General features: G+C 31.7%; 1 protein-coding gene across 1 annotated transcript in view; it reads right to left on the bottom strand.

Annotated features, from left to right (window-relative positions):
* LOC118180848 (hemicentin-2-like) overlaps window positions 1–23,551 on the bottom strand; it is a 954,557-nt gene that overhangs the window by 249,107 nt on the left and 681,899 nt on the right. Inside the window, exon 9 of the mRNA XM_085817090.1 lies at window positions 1,284–1,538. Within this exon, the coding sequence (XP_085673216.1) occupies window positions 1,284–1,538 (255 nt within the window). The remainder of the gene's footprint in view (window positions 1–1,283; window positions 1,539–23,551) is intronic.

Below are 23,551 nucleotides of genomic sequence, written 5' to 3'. Positions count from 1 at the left end.
TCTAGATCTCACATTTATGTGTATCTATGGGTTATTGCGAACACAACTTAATCTCAGTATTAACTGACGAATTAAGAATTTAAAATATTTAACATTTCGCACCCATTTTCATGTATATCTCGCACCCATTTTCATGTTTCATGTATATCTTTCATGTATATCTGATATAGTGACTCTGAAAAATAAGAATAATTCATTTGTGATTTTTTGGGCTCTCGTCTAGGTAATTTCTTAATTATGTGTTTCCTTTCTAGATCTCACATTTATGTGTATCTATGGGTTATTGCAAACACAACTTAATCTCAGTATTAACTGACGAATTAAGAATTTAAAATATTTAACATTTCGCACCCATTTTCATGTATATCTCTACACTGAACATTCTTGAGTTATTTTACGTTTTGTAGGGAGAACATAATTCCCAGATGTTTGTAAAAACATTAATTTTGTATCATATTTATCTTCTGCAATTTATTTGAACAAACGTGTCATATTATTTTAATGAAGCTCTATGTTATTTTTGACCGGTTTTCTACAGTCTATCATATCTCAAGTAGTTCTGTAACTTCGTTTCTATTGAATTCTTTAGAAACTTAACATTATTTTAAGATAAATAGTCACGAAAAGCTTTGATTTTTATAAAAGTGCAAAAAATGTATTGTTATGTCTTTGAATATGTTAGCCAAGGATAAAAGACAAAGATTAAGGACTCACAATATAACAATAAGACAACATTTGAGACCAAGTATTTAAAACATAGCAACATAACGTCTTTTCCAGATAAAGAAGACAATACAGAATCCACCAATCCATTTCATGCTTTGAGCTGGAGCTCCCAAGATGGGTGGTAAAGATCCCGAGCTTATTTTGTGCTCGGTCTTAGGGGACAAGTAATAACTTGTTGTAAATGTCGCTCAGCAATGCTACCAGAATGAACGAAAAAGTAATGAAATGAGCAGCGAAAGATCAGGGAGCATAGGAACTTTGCAGAACCAGGAGTTGTAATTCTCCAATAGGAAATACATGTTCATCTCTTGGGAAATGCTCTTGGGTTTGAGGCTCGAAAATACTGAGATGGATTTATTTTGATTTTCTGATTTATGCATGTGCAGACTTTAAAGGTATAAGTATGAAAAAAACTTCTCTCATGCGAAATACTAATAACTTTATAGAGTATTTAATATTTTAACGACGTTCTTTAATATAAATGGCTTCTAACTTCAAACAGATAAAAATGATAGATTTTAAAATTCAAAATAAATAAATAAATAAGTTTTCCTTACGATTCACCATGAGAACGAGATCTGCCCTTGCGTGTCCGTGAGAGTTTTTAACATTGCATGAGTAGTTTCCAGCCATATCTCTGGTGACAGAAGCATTGAAAGATAAAATGTGTGACCGTGAAAGAACAGTCTCACCCACAGTCCACAGGAAATGTCCAGGAGGGAAAGCTGATGCCGAGCAAATCACATCTTCTGGTGTCTCTCCTTCGACGATGTCAATTAAATTCAGAGATACCTGGATATTCTCTGGAGGATCTAGGAAAATTACAATAAAGCTTAATCAAAATGCATATGACAAAATGCAGGTTGCTCTACAGATAAATTACAACTGTAATCTGAAAGAAAAAAATTGACATAACCGATCTAGTATTAAATCAAAATTTGTGGATGCTTTAATAAATTTAGTGACTTTTCCAAGTTAAATAGTTAAAACTGAATCCTTACCCTGTTTTTATTGAAAACAATATTACAGTCAAAGAGAAAAAACACTAATTAGAAAGTGTTTAAGTATGGTAATCGTAAGAAGATTTGTCATAATATTAATTCTTTAGGAAATTTAAAACTAGATTTCCAGTATTGCATATAAACTACGACGAGTTCAAAGAGTCTCATAACTCTGTTAGTATATGGGCAAGTCAACGCTGCAGAACGAGCCATAGATATCCATTTTATAAAGTTAATGTACAATTCTCATATTCATGCTGTTCTGATGAAGGTGGGGCAGAACTAAATCAAATCGTTCTTTGGAGGTGGACTTCCATTAATTTTCAAATCTTCTTTGTTAACTATTATGAAGTTCCACCATTGGACGAACAAATGAGACAGCTGAACACTGATAGTTCTAGATGTCTGGAATCCCGAAGAAAGGGATTTCTGCTTGGATTTTTTCGCAGTTTTTCTTATGTATAACTTGAATACAAAACAGTTTAGAACATTATGTTTGAAGCATTCCCTTAGGCAAATAGCTTTCATGTCCTTTTTCGGGATCAGGGCACAAAACTGAAAACAGCTAAGCACTGCATAAAGGTCTGAGTTTTAGTTGGACTTGCAATATGTAAATTAGAACACTACCAAATCTTTGATGAATATCATCTACTATTTACCGATTATCTGTAGACTGTAATCACTTCCAAACAGTTATAAAAGCACACTACTATCTATTTGAATAAAAATCATTAAAATATTAGAGAAGTAAATACTTACATATTCCATCAAAATATTTAACAAGAAATTTGCATTTTAAATGTCCTCATTTTAAAAAGGACAAAGAATTTTTTAATATAAGATATTTTTGAAACATTTATTCAATTTTTACCATAAGAAATTAAAAAAAAGAATATGATTTAAATACGAACATTTAGCTGTTTCTCTATTATAGTTAATAAGTATCATTTACAATTATTAAAAATAATCAGTTTATCTTCAATCAATAATTTACATTAGTAATTTAAAGTTCGCAACGTAGGCACAATTACGGGTATTACAATCCGATATACATTTTCAATAATATAGAAAAAAACATCCAAGTAAAAAATAGTATAATGAAACTTGAAGACATATGTGCGTGTAGATATGAGGTTTTCTCTCCCGAAAACTGCGCGGTGAACATGGATCAGACTGTGCGTCACGCATCTGAATAGGTAAAATGGTGAAGAAAATTTGTTTTATTTTCCCAAATTAATTTAGTTTTGTAAATATCTCACTTTGTACAGAATATACACAATGCAAATCCAAAGTGCGATGGGTCTTTGTACAAAGAGTCAATGCAAAGAATGTACAAAATAATTTTACCCAAAACATTTCTAAGCTATAGGCTTAGTAAGCAATTAATTTTCTTGGACTTAGGTTAGAAAGTAAAGCTCCGAACGTATCAAAGGTCGTTCTTGATAGGCGAGGTGGTCCAGGACTTTTCTCTTTCACAAATAGCTCATACTTTTAAACATCTTGCATCTATCATTTGTAGATTTACTGCTTCGGAATGAGTTCTTAAGCTTCAAAATTTCTTCTTCAAAATTTGCGTTAAATAAGAATTCCTTTGCTGAATTCTGAAATACAAAACATCACTCTCCTATCCGTTGCTCTATTCATCATATTTATCGAATTAATGGCAGGAGGTTGCTGTCTATGTTATTACATATAATGCTGCGAAAAAATCTTTAAATCTGTACTCACATAGCCCTTCAAACTTTATCGCGTAACTTTCATTATAATTTGTTTTAATTGTTAAAACTCTATACTTCTGTAATAAAACCATACATGTTTCTTCCTGACCTTTAATTCCAACATCTATTTTTTTCTCACTTCATTTCATCTACATGTAATTACAAATGCTGATTCTTATGATTAGAGCTTTACCAGTTTAAAAGCTCAAAATGAGAATCATGCAAATTTTGGAAATTAAACCGAAGTTTAGAAAAAAAAACAGTTTGAAATTAGTTAATTAATAGGCAAAAATAAATAATGTATTAATAAGCTATGCATCATGATTCCAAGTTTTTACATAAATATTGCTCGAAATTGATTAAGTTAAATAAAGTCCCTATACCTCCCTTTCGGTAAATAGCCCTATAGGAGGTTACCCCACCTTCCTTCACTGAAAGACGCAAGATGAGATCTTAGATTAAACACGAACATGTATGACTAGATGCTCATGCGGAGGTGTAACATGTATCCACACTCTTCAGATCTCTGAAGATATATACATAATTGGCTCTATCCATTAATTAAAAATCTTTTAAATGTGGACAGTTTTATGAATAATGATGCATATTCACGTTTATCTTACTAAACATCAGGACACAAAAAAATTAATTACTCCTACAATATTTCTTATTGATTTATGTCAGCATTTTGCGATTTCAAATGCATGTAATACATGTAATAAAAACGTAAACAGATTATAAACGAAGTACACCACAAAATTCTTCGTAGTATAATAAGCACAGGAAAATTCTGCAATAGTAGAATAAAAGTACGTAATTGAAATCTGCATATAATGAATCATTTGCGCAGAGTTTTGCTATGTGTTTTTTTATTCTTTTTGATTTATAAGTTTCATGAAATTTATATTAGAGAAACAATTATTTTTATTATACAAAAATCATATAATGACAAGGAAATTAGTTACTATAAAAAAGTGTCAGAAACATATCCTATTATCTATTCATAACACTTTAAAATTTTTAAATGTGGAAATATTTAAATGTTGGGGACGAACCTTTCACTTTAAACTTATATCAATATAAGAAATGATTCTTTTCGTTACAAATACTTTATTCTGTTATAACGGAAGATCAGTCATGATTATATGACTTGCTGGCAATAAAACGGAATGCCCCATTAATGTTATTTAACAACTCACCACGTCAAAAGCAGATTTCGAGCAAAAAAGATAAAAGACAGGCTAAACATTCCTGGTATGAAGTAACTCCGGTTTCGGAAACATTCAATTCCATTGCCGATGAAAGCAAAATATAAATAACTGCATATAAATAACGAAAAAAGAAATACAGGAATTCGATACTTAATTTAAAATTCTTTAGAAAATATTGCGGCGACATTTTTCAGCAGTTTCTAGAAATCAAAAATTCTCTGCATGAATTCCCACACCTTTTTAGAGAAATATTCATCTTTCCACATATACCATCAAGGGATGAAAGGAATATATGGCAACTTTTTTCTTCTTTGCCACTCTCTGGAATACTTTTTAGAATTTCGGCATTCCACTTCACATTGTTAGCGACGTCACCAAACTCTGCGGGATGCAACAAATGTAATTAGAAAGTATGTTTACTTAATGGCAGAGGGAATTTTTCTCAGGTTTGGAAAGGCTGATTGGTTAGATGATGAATTCTGAAATAATCGGGCCCGCAAGCGAAGTAATTACGTGAGATATTACGCACAATAGAATCAGCAGTTAGAATTTTTCCTCTTCGGTGATGTCGTAGATATTGTCTGGGATTAAGAAATCCATTTCTCTTATATTTAATGACGAAGTTCTTTTTTTATCATCGAATCTCAAACTTGAGTAACGCTTCGAAAATAAAAATAAGATCTCAAAATAACAAAGTATATCATTAGTGGTCCTCGTGTTTATGTAATATCCGAAGCGAAATTTGCATTTTGAAAAGCGATAGAAGGGAATTTTTAATTAATGATGGAAAATTGTCATCGAATAATTACGATGGTGAGCATTAAAGTGTGAATCTACTATTGTAACTTCAAGATATCTATTTACTTATTAAACCATGCAGTTTGTTTTCATTAGTTGCTTAAGTTTTCATTAGGAAAATATTTTTAATTCCTAACATAACATAATATATACTTATACTATAATAATCTCTTGAAACGCACCAGGTATTTTCTTAACTTGAAATTAAGGTATATGACGAAATCGATTGATTATAAAGCCTTAACGATAAATTTGAAAAAGTTTGAAAATTTTATTGTGAAAGAAATTTTAAACAGATTAGTAAACGAAAAAATGTAAGAAATAAGTGTTATCTTAAGTACGGTTGTAGAGTCATCAGTTTTTTGTTTTCTTTTTGAAGCTGAATAGGTGAAAAATGTGTAGTTCCCTGCCAGGACTCGAACCCTTGACCTCTCGAATACGCGTCGAGTGCGCTACTGTTACACCACAAAGGTATGCTGGAAGGAGGGAGAAAATACCTTATATACTCCCCTTTATAAAGGACCACTGGTTGTTAGGGGACTCATTCGCCAAATCCTGGTGGTGATGAATTACTGTCTACCACCTTTTAGTTCGGGCGCCATGCCTACTCTTACCATTTCCGTAATTCGGGCTTACAAATCAAAGAAGTCAAGTTTGCTGTAGGCTAGACGTTACGGTAACAAAACGTTTTTTGAGTTTTTTTTTTTTTTTAAAGTTGTGTAAACAACAATAGACCAAATAAACTGATCTCAGATATACATTCTGTTTTCACAAACACCCTGCATTAAATATTAATAACTGCTTATTCGCAAGAATTTGTAAATTTATATGCAGTCACTGTAGTACTTTATAAGATGTAACTGTGATGCAATCTTATTCGCATACATAAAATTTTAACATTGTTGAAATTATCAGCTTCTTCTCTTATATCTGAAGCAAAAATTGATTTGGAATGAATTAAAGCAAATTGTGAGACAAAAGTATTAGTAAAAATGAATTTAATTTTTAAAAACGTGTTTTATAGAATATAAGAAAACTATTCTTGAAAACATTCGAATAATTTCCAAGGTTTATATCGCTCTGACGTTCCTTTAAGTTAAAAAATTAATTACCGCTTGAGACTTTTATCAGTTTGAAATGTGGAAAATAATCTTTTGCTACTTAAGTCTCCTAAATACATTATTAAAAACTAAAAATAAGTCATATAGGGAAAATTTCGTCTAACCGAGGAAAAAATATATCAGCAAAAAAAAGTATGAAGCCCAGTTCTTTATAAAATACTTATTACTTATGTGTAATACGTGTGGATAAGATACAGAATGAATTGCCATTTGAACTGCTTCAAATCATATCCTTCTTTGCCATAAGTCATTTCTTATACATAAGCATACGTGAATGTTTAGTAATTTATTTGTTTTCTTTTATTTATTTCCAGAAATATCTATTTCAAGATTTGAAACTTTTCAGCAAAACCTTATTTCAGCGCAAAGGAAAGGAATCCTATCCTTTATGCTACCGCACTATTCAAAGAGTTTCTGTAAAGTTATAGGTATTAATTATTATCGAAAAATAGAATTACTTACAGTGTTGTATTTTCTGAAACTTGATTATTTTATGAATAGATTTGAAAGGTAAACCAGTGTTGTTGATCACTGACAGTCACCGAATTAAATTTTATCATATATCACAAATATGTTCACAGCACATTCGCCGATATTGTTCCCAATAATTTTCTTCTAAACATCTCTTACCTATATAAGAATTTTGCAGATTAATTCAACAAACACAATATTTTTACTATGAACTGGCATTTAATTATCAGCTACATATACTAAAAAGGACACCGACACCTCACTTTCTGCAACATTTTTACATGTTATTTAGCTTGGCTATCGCTTATGCATAAAATATTACCGGATTATGTTTATTTAATTAGAAATCTTAAATTTTAATATGTTCTTCATTATTACAGAATTGTGTATTATTTTGATTCTCACATTGAATACTGAACTAAACCAAATGTTTGTAACTCCTGTTTGTCAGGAAATAAAAATTATAAATTAAGCCCATGGGCGATTTTTCCTTCTAAGATGGAACTAAATGGTTTATATATAAAAACAACTGACAACAAATATTATTTTGGAACATATTAGACAACTTTCAGAAGTTGTCAAATATGTTACTTATCACTGCTTACTTATTTCTTATATTATTCTGGAACATATTTGTTCTATAATAATATAAGAAATAAGCAAGTAGAATAAGCATGTTAAGAAATAAGCAAGCAAGCATGACCAGTATAATCAGTTTCAATACTTCAATAAAATAATCACATTTATTCAAAATTCGATATTCAACAAATTTAAAGAATTTAGTGCTCATTTTAATATGTGAGGTTCTTTTCCTAATCCACCCGGTTCGGAAACGTATTCGTGAAGCAAGTTAGAAATAGCAGTGTTCATAAACCAAGCAGTTTACGAACCGTATTCCTCAAGATACGCTTATCCATCCGTTTTAATTCTCTCAGATTTATGGATGGAAAATCCCATATAGAAGGAAGACCTTCGAAATCATTACACATGAAAATTTCTGCCAGCTTTTAATGTATCCGATTTCGGGTTGGATGTATATTGGAAAGAAATGAATCGAGGTAGAAAGGGAAAGAGTCGTTTTTAGTTATAATCAATAAAATACCATTTATTCATGACATTTTGAGGAACTTTCCAATTTCAGCATAACGTTCAGGTAAACTGAGCATTGAGTTGACTTGCAACAATATTCTAATTTACCATATATTTTGAGTAGTTTAGTAGAACAACAACAAAACAATATTTCACTGCAAAAATTTTCGTCTATATATTACATTCAACCATGTACACCGCTCATGTTCAAATTTTTTTAAATATGAATCTCAAGTTCGGTTGCAGAAATCGAGACTCTCACAAAATTCTTGAAAACTCATTTACTCTTCTCAACTGAAATAGTTTTAAAATATATTTTCTTTAGAAAATTATCACAAAATAAAATTAAAAATAAGCAAATTACAACGCAATTACATTATAAAATATTCTCTGATATACACTCATGCCCATAAATTAAGGATAATGCAAAATCAGGCAAAGGAAGGATTAGAAGCAAAACAAATTTGACTTATTTGAAAAGCTTATTTATTAAACAAAAGGTAAAGAGCAAAAACAGATGCTATATGTTTGATATTATTAAAAAAATTAGCGATTTTTTCTCCCTGGAGCAAATTACAAAAAACACCTATTTACAAAAAACCAATATTACATGGTTGATATGATTGTTAATACATTATATGTCTCCCAGACGATGCAATACAGTCCGTACAACGCCTAGGCAGAGTATCAAATTATCGGTCTGATCTTGGGGGATATTACACCACTCAAAAAGCAATGCTCTCCGAAGTTCTGGTAGACATGTAGAAGGAGGTTGACGGGCTGCAACTCGTCGGCCAAGCATGTCCCACACATGCTCTACTGGATTCAAGTCCGGTGAGAATGCTGGTCAGTCTATACGGGTGATATCCTCCGATTGAAGGCATTCGCTTACGATGTTTTCACGGTGAGGGCGGGCGTTGTCATCCATAAACACAAATCGTGCGCCCATGGCGCCCCGAAACAAACTTACAGGTTGTTCCAGAATGACGTCCCGATAGATTTGGCTTGTCATTGTTCCAGTTTCAACACACAGGTCAGTTCTGGAACCCAGCATAACTCCACCCCAAACGAGCACTCCTACACCACCGTAACGGTGTCGTTCAATGATGTTTTCTTGGTAGTAACGGGTACTTGGAGTTCTCCATATAAAAGTCTGGCGAGAATCAGACTGCAAGCTAAACCTGGACTCGTCGGAAAACACACAAGCCCACTGTTGCGGTGTCCACAATACATGCTCTCTACTTCAGGCTAACCGCAGGCGACAGTGAGTTGCAGTAAGTAGAACGCGGTCTACTAGCATATAGATCAATCTGCCCTAAGCGTCTGTACACGGTCTGCCTTGAAATTGTCGTATCAGTGGCTGAAGAGAGCTGACGAGACAGGTCTGAGGCTGTGCTCCGGCTGTTTCTTTTGGCAGTAACTGCCAAATACCGGTCCTCATTCGACGTTGTAACTCTGGGGCGACCTGTGCTGTAACGTCTACTCACATTACCATCATCTTGAAACCGTTGCCAAAGCCTGGAGATGACACTCTGGGCAATTGCAAGTTCGTCTGATACTTCTAGTTGGGTACGCCCACATTCCAGACGGCCGGTAACTCTTCCACGTAAAAAAATCCTCCAAATGCGTCATTTGCGTCATAACTATTCCGGTATTACACTGAAATGCTTATAAAGCGCCTGCGAACAATTGTACTTCTTTGCCTGTATTCCTTATATATCACTCTCTTACACTCTCGGTGTTGCGTTGACGCAACGGTCAAAATAAATGCGTATATAAATATAACTACGTAAGATATTTTATACCAACAGTTGATTTTGTGTAGGGAATATTATGAAAATTATTTCTGTAAAAAATATTTGCCTTCAACAATCATTTTGTTTGTAATAATTAATCTCATACTTTAAGCAAAATTTATGCAAAATTTTCGACCGGGTATTTTTGCTGAAAATATTTAAGGAAGGAATCGCCGTCCTTAAGAGTGATCTATTTTTAGTCAAGGTCACCGTTTATCAGAACATTACATCAGTCAGATGTTTATATTTGTGTTGGAAAGGAAGGGAAAACATGTGTTGCGCTGACGCAACGTCAGCAGGAAACGGTTAGTCAATCTCCTTTTTCACTCATTCCTTTCGATGTTCTGGTTGTTTAAAAATGTATAGAACGAGGTATCTTACATTAGAAGAAGTCCTTCAAAGATTTTTTGATGAAGAAAAGATGATGATAATGTTAATCATAACCGGAATGAAACTGATATTGTTGTTGTTCCCCCAGAAATTTCAGAAGTTAATGACGAAGAAGAAAGGAATGCAATATTTTAAATAATGATATTGATATTTTACCAAATGATACTGCTGGTGAAGTTGAAATTCAAGTAAGTTTCAGCCTTCTAAAAGCAGTTATAATCATACTAAAAAGTTTAAAATGCAGAAGACTGAAATCTTGAAGTGAATAAAAAAGGAACTGTTAATTATGTCTCAGGAAGAACACGAAGAAAGAGATAGAAGAGAAATTATAAAAGACAAAATACAAGGTAAAACTAGTGCACAGATTTTCAATTTTCTTTTTGGTTTAGATATTTACGCTCTTCTCGTTAAACAGACAAATATATACGCTCAGAAAACAAAAAAAAATTATATCATCTGAAGCCTATATGAGAAGATTTATTGGAATATTATTGCTTACAGGATATCATTCTTCAAGATAAAATGTATTGGTCTTTTTATAAGGACATTTCTGTTCCTATTGTACGAGAATCGATATCACTTTTGCAGTACAGGAATATGAAGCAAAATTTCCATTTGACAATAGTCAAATTGACAATACTGATAAATTATATGAGGTGAGACCGTATCTAAACTTACTAAATATCACCACTTTTTTACTACTGGAAATATAAAATCTCTTTTAGATTTCAGACGGGAGAATGCATTATTCCTTTTGCTAACTCCTATTGAGAGTGTAGAACTAGCCAGAAATAGATCAGCAACAGGAAGACCTAGTAAATTCAGCATTCAAAAACCATTGCATGGAGATGGTAGACATTTTATCGTAAAGTCCGTTGATAACAAAAGACTTTGTTGTAAAGAGTACCATAGCCAGACTGTTTATAGATGGAAAGTATGTAATGTAGCTTTACGTCATGATTGTAATCAAGCTTTTCATGCTTGAATCTTCCAATTGAAATAATCCGTATTTGAAAAAAAATACAATGTATATTTTAATATTAAAGTAATTACAAGTAAAGTGATTTGTAGATTTATAAAACGTTATACAGCTAAAATGTAATCCTGCGCTCCACTCGAAAGAAACATCACACGAGTTCAAACAATCATACTCACTAAACATCCGTAGTCTTATTCCGCTGACGTTGCGTGAACGCAACACTCGCTTTTTCCACATGTAAGAGCATTTTTGTATTTATAATGTAAATTTATGTTATAAATGCTTAATTTAATATTTGTTATTATTTCCATGAGAAAAGAAACATTCCTTGTAGTTTTGGCGGTTAATGGGTTAATAAAGAAAAATAACAAAAAAGTATGTGTAAAATTCATCTCATATTCAATTTGGAGTAACCCGTATCCCAAAACAAAAATAAACAATAAAAAAGAAGCACAGTGACAAACTTGCAAAAATAGGGAGGCAAAAGATGCCAGAATGAGAAATGAAATTTACATGTTTCGGTGCATAGTCATTAGGGAGTTTGTGCAACGAAATAACTAAATAAATAAAACTTTCTGTTTCTGAAATGTTAAAGATAAATTTTAAAGTCCGAAACTTGAAGTCAATGTTAGAAAAGCAATAAAAGTAATCTAGGTTCTACAAGTCCAACATCTACAGATCGAAGTAGGCAGTGCAAAAAAGTGCAAAATTACAGCACCAAAAGCAGACAATTTTTTAAAAAATTAAATTTTAAGCATCTTCGATAATTCTTACGTTTAACCAAGAAAATGATCTAGGAAAATGTATATTTATTTAAACGTAAAACTCGCATATTTGAAAATAGATTTCTTGAGAAAATTATGTTTTTACAAGATACATTTCTTGTAAAACATTTGACTTACTTTGAAAAAGTGAAGTTTCTTAAAATGGGTGTTGCCTTCTGCATAATATTCGTATACAAGAAATCCCAACTTAAATTCATCCATCAGCGGCGAAACAGCTGAATACTGGTAATTCGACCTGTGTTTAAATCATGGAGATTGTGCTATCTGCTAGAGCGTTTTCGTGGTTTCTCCATGTATAAGGTAAATACCAAGCAGTTTCTCTTAGAATGCCCTTTCACAAAGATACCGCTTCCTTTTGGCAGGTAGTCCTAATATGCTTAAATCTAATAAACCTACTAATCTAATTTAGAACATCTACTGCATTCTGAATGAAGCTAAGTGTATGAGTAATTTGCACAAAATCAGAATTGAGATGAACTATAATGTTACCTATTGTCAAGCAGTATAATCAGCTATCATTCAATTCATGTAATAAAATGAATAGCGTATTTACATTTTTCTGATACTCATTGTATATGTTACATATAAGGTCATTCTGATAGGTATTTTTACTTATTTAATGTCTGTATAAATTTTGAATTAAAATTTTGAATAATAACTGCATACAAATTATCACAATTTTTAAAACATAATGTAGTTAGTTTAAGACGCAAAAGATCCTTTTCCAAATAATAATTTATTAAGCGAAATCATTATTTTGTTTATTTGTTTTATATATTTAACTAGAATTACTGTCTATAAAAACAGAATTCAAATCATTTATTAGATAAATAATCTGTGTCACAGAATTTGTTTCAGATTTCTATAGATAACTTCTCAGATATTTTCCATAACGTTATGGACATTAATCGCTGCCTTCTGATGCAATCGGAATGCTTTTTAACTGTTCATAAATATTTGTGAAAATATTAACAAATGATCATAATGTATGATATTGTTAATAAGCTCACAATAATAGTTATTGTAGTTATGCACTTGCATATTGCAGTATACTTATGATTTTTGCAGGTATATCATTATTAAAGATAAAGTTTTATGGAAAATTGTGTATTTACTGATGAATGTTCACCTTCAAATTTTATACTGCATTTTAACAGTTCGTAAGATCCCACAATTTCAGACATGTGTATAATTATTTCGCATCAGATTACGAATTCAACAGAATTATGATTGAAGAAGTATGGAAGATGATTTAAATGTGTTATATAAGTGTAGCCTAAGATAAACTAAATTTTAGAAGGAGTTGAGTAAGTTTATTTTCATCTGTAATAAAAAAATATGTACTTAATAATGGTTATGGTAACATAATTCATTCCTCGAACAAATCAGTGTCAGTTTATATACGTTTAATCTTAGCATCAAAACTTCAAAAATCTTCCAAAATGCCATCCAAAAATAATATTTTCTTTATTATAATTCAAAAATGCCGTTCTCACATAATACATAAATTATTTTCTTTCTAACATGCTGATATCTCGGATGCATTTCAACATGCATGCATATGTACTTAAAAGTTTTCGTAAATATATTATCGAAGAGATAGACATGTTTTAATTAGCTGAAGGACTGCATAAGTGCATGCAAATGCTTACTGCCAAAGAAAATTAGTTTTCGCGAATTCCATTTGTAAACCCTAAGTGTCAAAAAGCCTGATTTCTGTTTAACTCATTAGTAGAAAACAGACATTTTAAAAATTAAAAGAACAGCTGTAAATATGGTCACTAAAAGTTATTTTATATCTCATTGAGCTACGGATATATGGAAAATCAATGGCTACTTATGAAATGTTACAAAGTGTTTTCCAGCAGATTTCTGTCTGTTATTTTCTTACCTTTCGATGATACACGAAAGAGCAATATTAAACTGGTTCTCTGGTACTTCAGGAAATTCAAGTTTATCTTTGGTTTTCGTGAGTATTTCAAAGAAAATTAAAAATTAATAAAAAATTACGTAAGAATAAACTGCTTATTCCTATATAGATACTATTATATGCTTCATTTTTTTTTTTTTTTTTTTTTTTTACTTTTGGCTACACAAACGGCTTTGTTTCCTAGCAAGTGAAAAATTTTAAATATCATACACTTTGAAAATCATAATAGCACTCAGTTTTAACAGGAATAATGTAGGAGCTATCAAATTAGATCATTCAACATATGTAAATGTAAATCGGAAGAATTTAACGTTTAAATGCGACGAAACACTTAATTTTGAGGAAAGAGGATAAAAATGTGCGAGGGAATTCGCCAGTCTTCGGATCAAGGGAGATGGTCTAGTCTACGTCTAGTTTCAGTTTGGAACCCTGGTGTTAATTAACAAAGCAGAACAGTTTTAGAAAGCGCTTTTCTACTCTTATTATTTTGTTTCGCTAGAATATGTAAATAAAACAATACGTATGACCAGATTCATGATCTTCCCCTTCAAAGAAGTATCACAGCCACAGGAAAGAAGTAACAAAGAAGTGTCACAGCTAGAAGAAGTATAAATTCATTATCTAGCTGCCTTGAAATGTTATTTATGGTTTGTTACTGGGCACTTCAAGGCCTTCCCGGTCCTTTCCTGTTTGCGATCGTAAACCGTGTCGTCGTTGCCGTAGGACACTTATTTTCTTTACCTCATTGAAAACTGCAGCTCAAAGTCAGACTTCATTCGTGCGCTTTTCACGAAGCGAAACATACGAAACGGAAATGAAGTGAGAGGAAAAATTAGGGAATGCCTTCACAGGTGGGCCTTAAATTCTTTTCGAAACGAAAAGAGAGATATTGTGCAGTAACTTTAATTATTTTAAATTAGGAATTACAAAATTAAATTTTTAATCGTTTTGAATCATATTGAAATGATTGGGAATTTTAAAATGATTAATTTTTTAAATCATTTTAGTATCATGAATATTCTAAAATCATTTTAAAATCACGAATGTTTTTAAAATTATTTTTAAATCGTAATTTTTTTCAGTCTTCAGTCATCTTTGAGTTTCTGCAACATATGTTTCAATATTATAATTACGATTTTGATGTTTTTTCAACTGATCGTATTTCATATTGATATTCATATTTGAAAAGTGATTCAAATAGTTTTTCTCTCTTTTTTTTTCATTTTACCTTTTCTTTTCTTTTGTATGCAATAATGATTCTGATCACTTCGTTATCGTCTTGGTTTTGCTCGCATTTCTAACTTTAAATCATTTAATTTCAGATTAATCTACATCAAAGCTAAGTCTTTGAGCCATGTTTTATCATTTAAATTTGAACATTCTTGATCTTGCTCTTCGAGAAAGATTTTTCTTTTATCTCAATTCTTAAATCGCGAAATTATTGTAGAAATTTATTTTCACTTAACCACATTACATCGGTAAGTAAAAATAATTCTGGTTGTCCTTCTTCAAGTTGGAACTGGAAGAGATGCAGTTTCAGAGATCTCCGGGAATGAAATTATCAATCTTGAAAGCCATGTCTATTATTTTTATTACATTTAATCTTCCATTAGTCACCAGTTGTAGATCCCTTAGTGGTAGCTCAAAAACTTGGAAATTCGTCTTAATTTTGGCATAAAGTTTTAAATTCATTTATGCGAGTTATAATTGCTCTTGTTCTGTTTTTAATTCTTAATATGAAATTTTAAAGCGTCAATTTTAAATTAATGAGAAAGTTTTTAATAAAAAGGTGAATATATCTACACTTCTAGTCTTTTCATTCGAAGAAACCATACAAAGCAATTATCCTCAAACTGTATAGTCTTTAAAAACTATATGAACAAAAAAAGTTATTGTGGTGTGTTTAAATCTGTAGCTTCATCTAACTGAAGGGGAAACATGTACATCTATAAAAGTTATTATATTTCTTCTATAGTATTTTCCTCATTTTCTCAATCCGCCGCATTCTAGCATTTTGAAAAAAAAAACTGTAGACTTTTAATTGCAGCAATAATATTAGTCTTTTTGAATCAGTCAATAAACAGATAATCTGAGATTTCCAAGAAACCTTCTTTTGTAAATAAATTCCTCATCAGGAAATAATTTAAATTTTCTTGCTTAAATATGGCTTACTTTGAAAGATGTAATAGTCACTGCATTTGTTTCGAACTTTTGAAACATTTTGAAGTCTTGTTTAACTGAACCTTAAAGAGCTCTGATTTTTGCTTTCAAGTCACTACTTTGTAGATAATCTGTTTGATATTTCCTATGTAAAATTTTGAAAAGTGCCTCGAGAAATTACTCTTTTTCGTAATAGTTACAGAGGCATTAAATATTATACAACAGCACTTAACAACATTATTGTAAAAAATTAATCAAAGTTTCTGTTCTTCATGAAAATGCAAAGTCTTCGGTTTTTTAGTTTATTATTCATTGTGATGCTTACCAAAATGCAAAAAAATAGATGTGAAAGTACATTCGTTGATACACAGAAGTAGCGTTTGTTTTTGGTATCAATATGTGGTGAATGGTGGTGCTGGTAACATCATAATGACATTAATAATAGCTTGTATAGTAGCCTATCTTAGGTAAGATCTTGGGCAGTGCCTGGCCGGGATGATAAGAGACAGGAGCGCACAAAAAAAGGACAAAGAGCGAGCTTTAAATTTACGTTTTCTATATTTATAGTTCATGATAGTAAGAGTTTCCTTTTTTGTAAACCGAAAGAAAACGAAGAAATGATCAGCATATAAAGTGGGTCAATCCTGTCATAAGGGAATACCAAGCCACGGATAATCGACATTGCAATTCTAGCTGTATAACCGCCATGTAGGTCCTCATGCATCTCCGAACTTCGTAATAGCAGCCAACATTGTCCTGTTGTTCACATTTTTCTTCAGTACAGTCAGCTCCGGGTGAAAAGCCACGCCCCACAAAAGGCGCAATGGGAAAGAGACAGGGAAGAGTGGGCTATGCACCAGAACGTTATCTACGGATTTAGAATGCTCCATCGCACTGCCTCAACAAAGAATCTACAACACAAGGGTTCTCACCTTGCTGGTTTCAGTAGTATATTCTGTGTTTCTTTATATACAGTTCAAATTATTTCGTGTTGAAATACCAGTAGTATTTTGATAGCGCTTTGGTGTTAATTTATATTTTGTTTTCCATAGGTACATTTTTCCATTCTTATGATAGAGAATTCTATTGGATGCATGTATGTATATTTTATTTCATAAGCTTTGTCATTTTTCTAGTCTATCATTTGTAATGAGATGCATCATAATTTTAGAGATATTTTTTCTTGATTGCTTTACAATCAAGATGTATCTGATATCTTTTGGTGAGACCTGCTGCATGGTTTTGCAATGGTTTTCTTTTATGAGCTGACAGCTGATGCTTGAGGTCGCCCCTTTCCGCACATATCGCAAAAATCAAAAAGCACTCAAAAACTGGTCATCTCAAGCCCCCAAGTAGTAACCAATCGGAAACGAAAAGATAGCAGGGACAGTAGTAATAACAGTCGCCGATACTATCACGACTTCCTCTATTCGCCTATAATATGCGCCGTGAAGTTCATAAGTTTCCGCTTTTTATATGCTTTACATTCAAACAAACAGTTAAGTATTCCAACCACTGAAAAATTTCCACTGTGAAAGTTAAAAACGACAGTAAAATTGCACGATAGAAAAGTTGGTGTAGCACTAGGGTGCCTGGGTCCAAGACCCTAGCCCTAATCGAAAAATAGTGTAGTAGAAGATACCAGAAAAGAACTAGAGATATCAAAGCTAATTAATTAGAGTAATGTATATACATATTTATATGGCTTAGTATTTTTATAATTTTCATAAGAGGTTTATAATTTTTATAAGTTTTCAATGATTTACGTTCATAATAAAATAAGTCATGCAAATATCTCAATAATTATGAAAATGTCATCTGGAAAACTAAAATGGCCGTCAAGCTAGTGATAACCTGTCAGACAAAAATGACATACATACATATAAATAAATAATCTAAGTGTGATTCCGAGGGTGCGCTACGGTAATTAACAGTGGCAGTACAGAATGCATATACCTATATGCTACTTAAATACATAATTATGTACAAATTAAATAACAAAAAAGATAGTAAACTTTCTCTTGTTTATCAGACGAAATGAGCTGAAATGAGTTCTCTTGAAATCGCTTGCTGCGGTTAGAAAAAGCAAGTTGGCGAAGAACCTGTAGCCAATAAAATTTGAAGCAACCCCTTAAGCTGTTCTCATAATTATCTGACACTATATCTCAGCTTTTCATAATTGCTGTAACACTCCAAGAAACTCCATATTTTAACTTAATTTAATCTGACCTCATCACAATTATATTAAAGTAAATACGACGGTTTATTTCTATAAGTCACGACCAAATTCCGTTTGCGTGCTGAAATTATGTCCAGTCGACTGTGATCAACACGGAATACTTCGCTATCGACTGGTCGATCAGGATCAACTTTGTGGTGATTCCTGTTCTATCTCGAAAGCATCGCTGGTGTGATCTAATTCTACCGTCACCGGAATTCGGGTATGCAAATCTAAAAAGATCAAATCAGTTCCGCGCCACTTTTTCCAGCGAACAAAGTTCATTGTATTCTTTCCAGCTAGGTAAACCGCAAGGAAATAAAAGCATTGATTTTGGGTCTAAGTGTTGTTCTTTTTTCATGATGTCAAAACAAACGTCAAGTGGGATCCAAATATTTTCTTGCAATAAAGCATACAATTCCTAATCAATTCCTCTGAGTGACATATTAGATTTTCTCTACTTTATCACACATTATTGAAAGTTATTTTAGGAACTTATTTGTAAATTATACAGAATTAAAATATAAAATCATCCTTCTGCCAAAAGAAAGCATCTTAACTGATATAGAAGAATCCGAGACAACGAAAATTTTTTCTCCTTTTTTTATAGTTAATGTGTTTTTGCCTTTTTTTCCACTGTGTAACTGACTATATTTTTGAAAATATACCAAGCCTATACTTTCGAATAAGGTTATTCCAATGTCCCGATATGCGAATGCAGGTCTAAGAAAGTCAAATCAAACGTTTTTGTTCTATAAAATTACAACAAAAACAATAAAAACATAAAAGAAAAGATCGTGTTCTGGAAGTTACAGAATTACGAGGAAGGGAAAAAACTTTATGCACGGGTCGATACGAAACGTAAAACACATAACACGTGTATATCGATCTGAGGAAGTTCCAACGCATTTTTTGCCTAGAAAACAGAAAAACGCTTTTTATTGAACAAAAAGAAAAGCGGTGAAGGAAAAAAATCTGCGGCTTTTTTTCTCTTTGATTAAATAATTTTACGTGCTGTAAAAAAGTTTAAGATTCATGCAAACACATTGTAAAGAAACTGCGAACTGCTTAACCGTAAATCACGGTATTTTTTTACTTTTTACTAAATTTTTTTATGAAAATGGAGGACAGGTAAGAGATTATTAAAAAGTAAATTATTTTCCCACTTGTGCTCTGAATATGAAGCAGGTAATGAATGGAATTTTTTAAAATTATCACTCGTTTATCAGTAGTCTCAGAGAATTATGACGCACATTAATTTTGGGATAATTTACATCTTCCCATACTCCATTTACACCTTGCTAATACCATTAGCAATTACCAATTTTATTTTTAAATAATATTAAAAATAAAGTTAATTATGTTCTATATTAGGACTTTTTTCGTTTTAATTTTAAATGCGTTAATTACCAGGGACATTTAAATAATCATCAGTAAACACTATCTTCATTAAATAAACTGGTTACTTAGCTTTTAATTTAATTAAATTCAGTGTTATTTGACGTTCATTTCCGCACTAAGCTCTTATGAATGCAAAAACTTCTTTTGAGTGTGAGCCCATTGGAGAAATATTTCATTTAAGAGATCTTATGCTATCATGTAAATGAAAGAAGAATTTAAAACATCTAAGTAGTCATGCATTAAAAAATGTATTTATTTTATACCCGCTAATATTAGAAATATTTAGCAGTTAAAATGGCGAATAGTTCATTTAACCATAAACAATATGCAAGATAAAATTAAAAATAGAAGCATTGTTTTGACATCCGTAATGTGAAATATGAACCTTAATTTTCAGATACATTACGTCTGTTGCTGATTTTACATACGAAATCGCCACAAAATTCTTAGGCCATTTTCTACTTCTATTTCAGACCAGTGTTTGATGTTCAGCTTTGAGGGAGCAGATAAAATTATTTTATATAACTAGTTTAACACAAAGTGAGACAATAATTGCAATAAATTTCAACAGTTTGATTTTCAGATCACAACCAAAATTCAGTTAACTTTATTCTTAATTAAAAATGGGGCATTCGAATCTCAGAACCATGTATCCTAAAAGAAAAAATGATTCGAATTCAACGAATCGTTTTAATTTTAAACTAAAATATGTTAAATATTTTAACTCAATACTTTAGAAAAATTAATTTTAATGATGTCCCGTAGAAGTGTTCATTAAAAAAAAACAACCAGGCTGTTGAATTTCAGAGGTCAGTGGTCATCTGCATTATTTCCTCGAATGGTGCATTCTAATTTTTTGAAAGACTTAACTTTTAATTTTTTATGTTTATGCATTTATGTTGAAAGGATTCCGAGAGCTCAAACTGTATACTGGCCCTGCACCGACTTAAATTCACACGGTTCGTAAATACATGAGCCAGGAAACCACATAAAACGAAAACTTTCACTAGAAATTATTTCAGCAGTATTATTCAGGTTTTCATTTTGAATACACTCGACAGAGGACAAAGGATTCAACAAAAATAAATTAAAATGCAACTGAGTGCATTTGTGAGGTGTAATTTAAACACTAGCAAATTCCTGGCGAAATCTCATTACCCTTTCGAAGACTTGCGAAATATAATTTTTTCTGCACATGGAAATACACCATGTATATGGGTTTAGTTCAAACTGATATTAAAATGTTTACGAAAGAATTAAATGTGATGAGGTACATATGCTCACTTACTTTGTATATAATTCACTTTAAGTTAAATTTGTATACATTTTAAGTTTAATTTAGAAATAGTCTTCTCATTTATTTCTACAAAAGTCTTTGAATTTCATTTTGGACTCGAACCTTTTAAATACGTCTGAGTGCATCTGAATAGAAGTGCAGAAATTCTAGCTTTAAAAGTACTGATAGATAGTTTTAAAGCAATTTTAAAAAGTTAAAAACTATAAATTTGACGAATAAACACGTTTTTAAAATAATTATGGTACATTTTTCAATTATTCCAAAAATGGCTCATCTTTGATAAACTGTTATCTGCTAGTACTTTTTATTGTTTCTATCAGCAGATTTCTTATCAAGGTGAAATAAAATGCATTGCCAAATGAGGAAAATAACTGCTGAAACTTGGTGCAGATGTGATCTTTTGAAATAAATGTAATACTCCGTTTTGAGTAAAGGTTTTCTTATTAAATGCGTCCACGAGTGTTCACAAGGCGTTAGTTTGCGCCAAAACAGCAAGCACATTATTATGGATTAACTATTTGGAACATCTGTAGGGTCCTATTTAGTTTTACTAACAGTTGTTTGGATTTTTGAGCCTGAATTCTTCCATTTCCCCTTGCATTTCCTCGTCAGGATGTAAATAAAGTAAGTAAACGAAAGTATTTAAACTGCTGGTACGAAAATTTTGACAAAGCGTGATTTCGTTAGCGAAAGAGCCCGTTTGCTATTTTGCTTTCCAGCAGTTAATCTTTGTAGCGGTTACAGATTCTGGCCGTTTAGTTAGCATATCGCTGGTGTAGATTTCTGAGTCAGTCTCTTAATCAAATTGAATTCTGTAGTCTAACACTACATCTCAACCTTAAAATTTATTTTTAAATCAACATTTAAGTTCTCATCGCAAGTGGTCGATGTTTTGTGCAACCACGTAAGTCCTTGCCTCTGTTGCGCAGTTTGCCATATATAAAAGGGTCTTTTACACCCTTTGGCTGTTGTGATCATCTTCACGTCTGTGCGAGAAGTCGCAAGGCAAACGTTCAAGTAGATCTAGTTATTTCATGATAGCAAAACATACTAGATCACACGTAACTAATTTTAAATTTGTGATTTCATGTTTTGCATTGCTAATTTCCGGGAGACTAATTCTTAAACTATTATACCAAAAACTTTAAAGTTTAAATTAGTCAATCTCTACCTTAAAATTGTTTCAGGTGTTAAACTGATATGAGCATATCTGGACAAAATTTTCCCTTTAGTTGTATAATTTATTTACATATATATAAACATATATATAAAAGTTCTTAAATACTTTATTAGCACATTTTATAAACTTTAATTGTAAGCCCTTCGAACTCTTAATCTGACTTGTAACCTGACCGCCCCCCACAGATTGCATTAAAAAATTATAATATATTTCCTTCACAATAATACATATTTATTTACTTCGTTGTATATGGGCAAAAGAGATGTCAGTTCCGAATAGGATATTAGTATCGAAACGGCATTTTGCGTTGAATCACTATAAATAGCATATTACTTTTCAAATTGTTGCCATCAAATATTATTACTCTGTATATCTAGAGATTTTAAATAATGAAGAATCTGCATGAATGTATCCATATTTCTCGGCTTATGGAGAAACGACGACCTAAAGCCATCACATTTTGTATAACGTAGTCCTCCACCCGAACATTGGCACCTGGATGCCCGAATTTTTAATTTTAAATTTGTTTTATTATCTAATCATATTTAGCAAAACTTTAACGAATTTCTTTTGTTAACAAACTCAACGATTTCAAATCGATCAGTGGCAGCACTGTATGGAAAATATTGTTACGGATTGGTGTATTTAGTTAGCTATTTTTAGCAGAATTGTAATTAAAATTGCTTTACTTCCCCGAGCAAGGCAGTGCGTGACGAATTTTAAGAGAAAGCTACGCCGAAAAAGTAAAAATATAGGAGCACGCGCTTTTAATGAATAGATATCTCGTAATTTATATTTAAATTGAATAAATGCAATTGTGTGTTAACTGTAACCGTCTACTTTCGAGAAATTGCTATAACTCTCTCGTGCGGCCGATTTAAAAAGCTATAAAAGCCAGTGAGAGAACATCTCTGCTGAGTTGTGTTAGTGAGCTCTTGTTGTTTACTTAGCTGCAGTAAATTTTCAGATCAGATTAGCATTCTCTGCGCTTTGAACTGTGTTCTATTTGACGTTTTAGTAGTTTAAAATATAAATACTGCGTGATATTATAATATTGTACAAATATTTGTGAAGAAAAATGTCAACATTTTGCTTTATTTCTTGTGATAAGAATAAATGTTTTTTACATTTCATGACTACATTCTATTTCATGAAATATTATTACATTCCGTAGCGTGCATACGGGTTCGTAATAGATTGAATGACTTGTGTATTCGATCTATTACGAACCCGTATGCACGCACGCAGCAATATAATTTTTCTTCCAGTGCGCGAGACTC

The sequence above is a fragment of the Stegodyphus dumicola genome, chromosome 5, assembly GCF_044657685.1.
Source record: "Stegodyphus dumicola isolate Sdum_Otavi_A_Nest chromosome 5, ASM4465768v1".
NCBI lineage: Eukaryota > Metazoa > Arthropoda > Arachnida > Araneae > Eresidae > Stegodyphus > Stegodyphus dumicola.
Note: the sequence above shows the minus strand (reverse complement) of the source record. Positions and strands in the feature narration are given on the sequence as shown.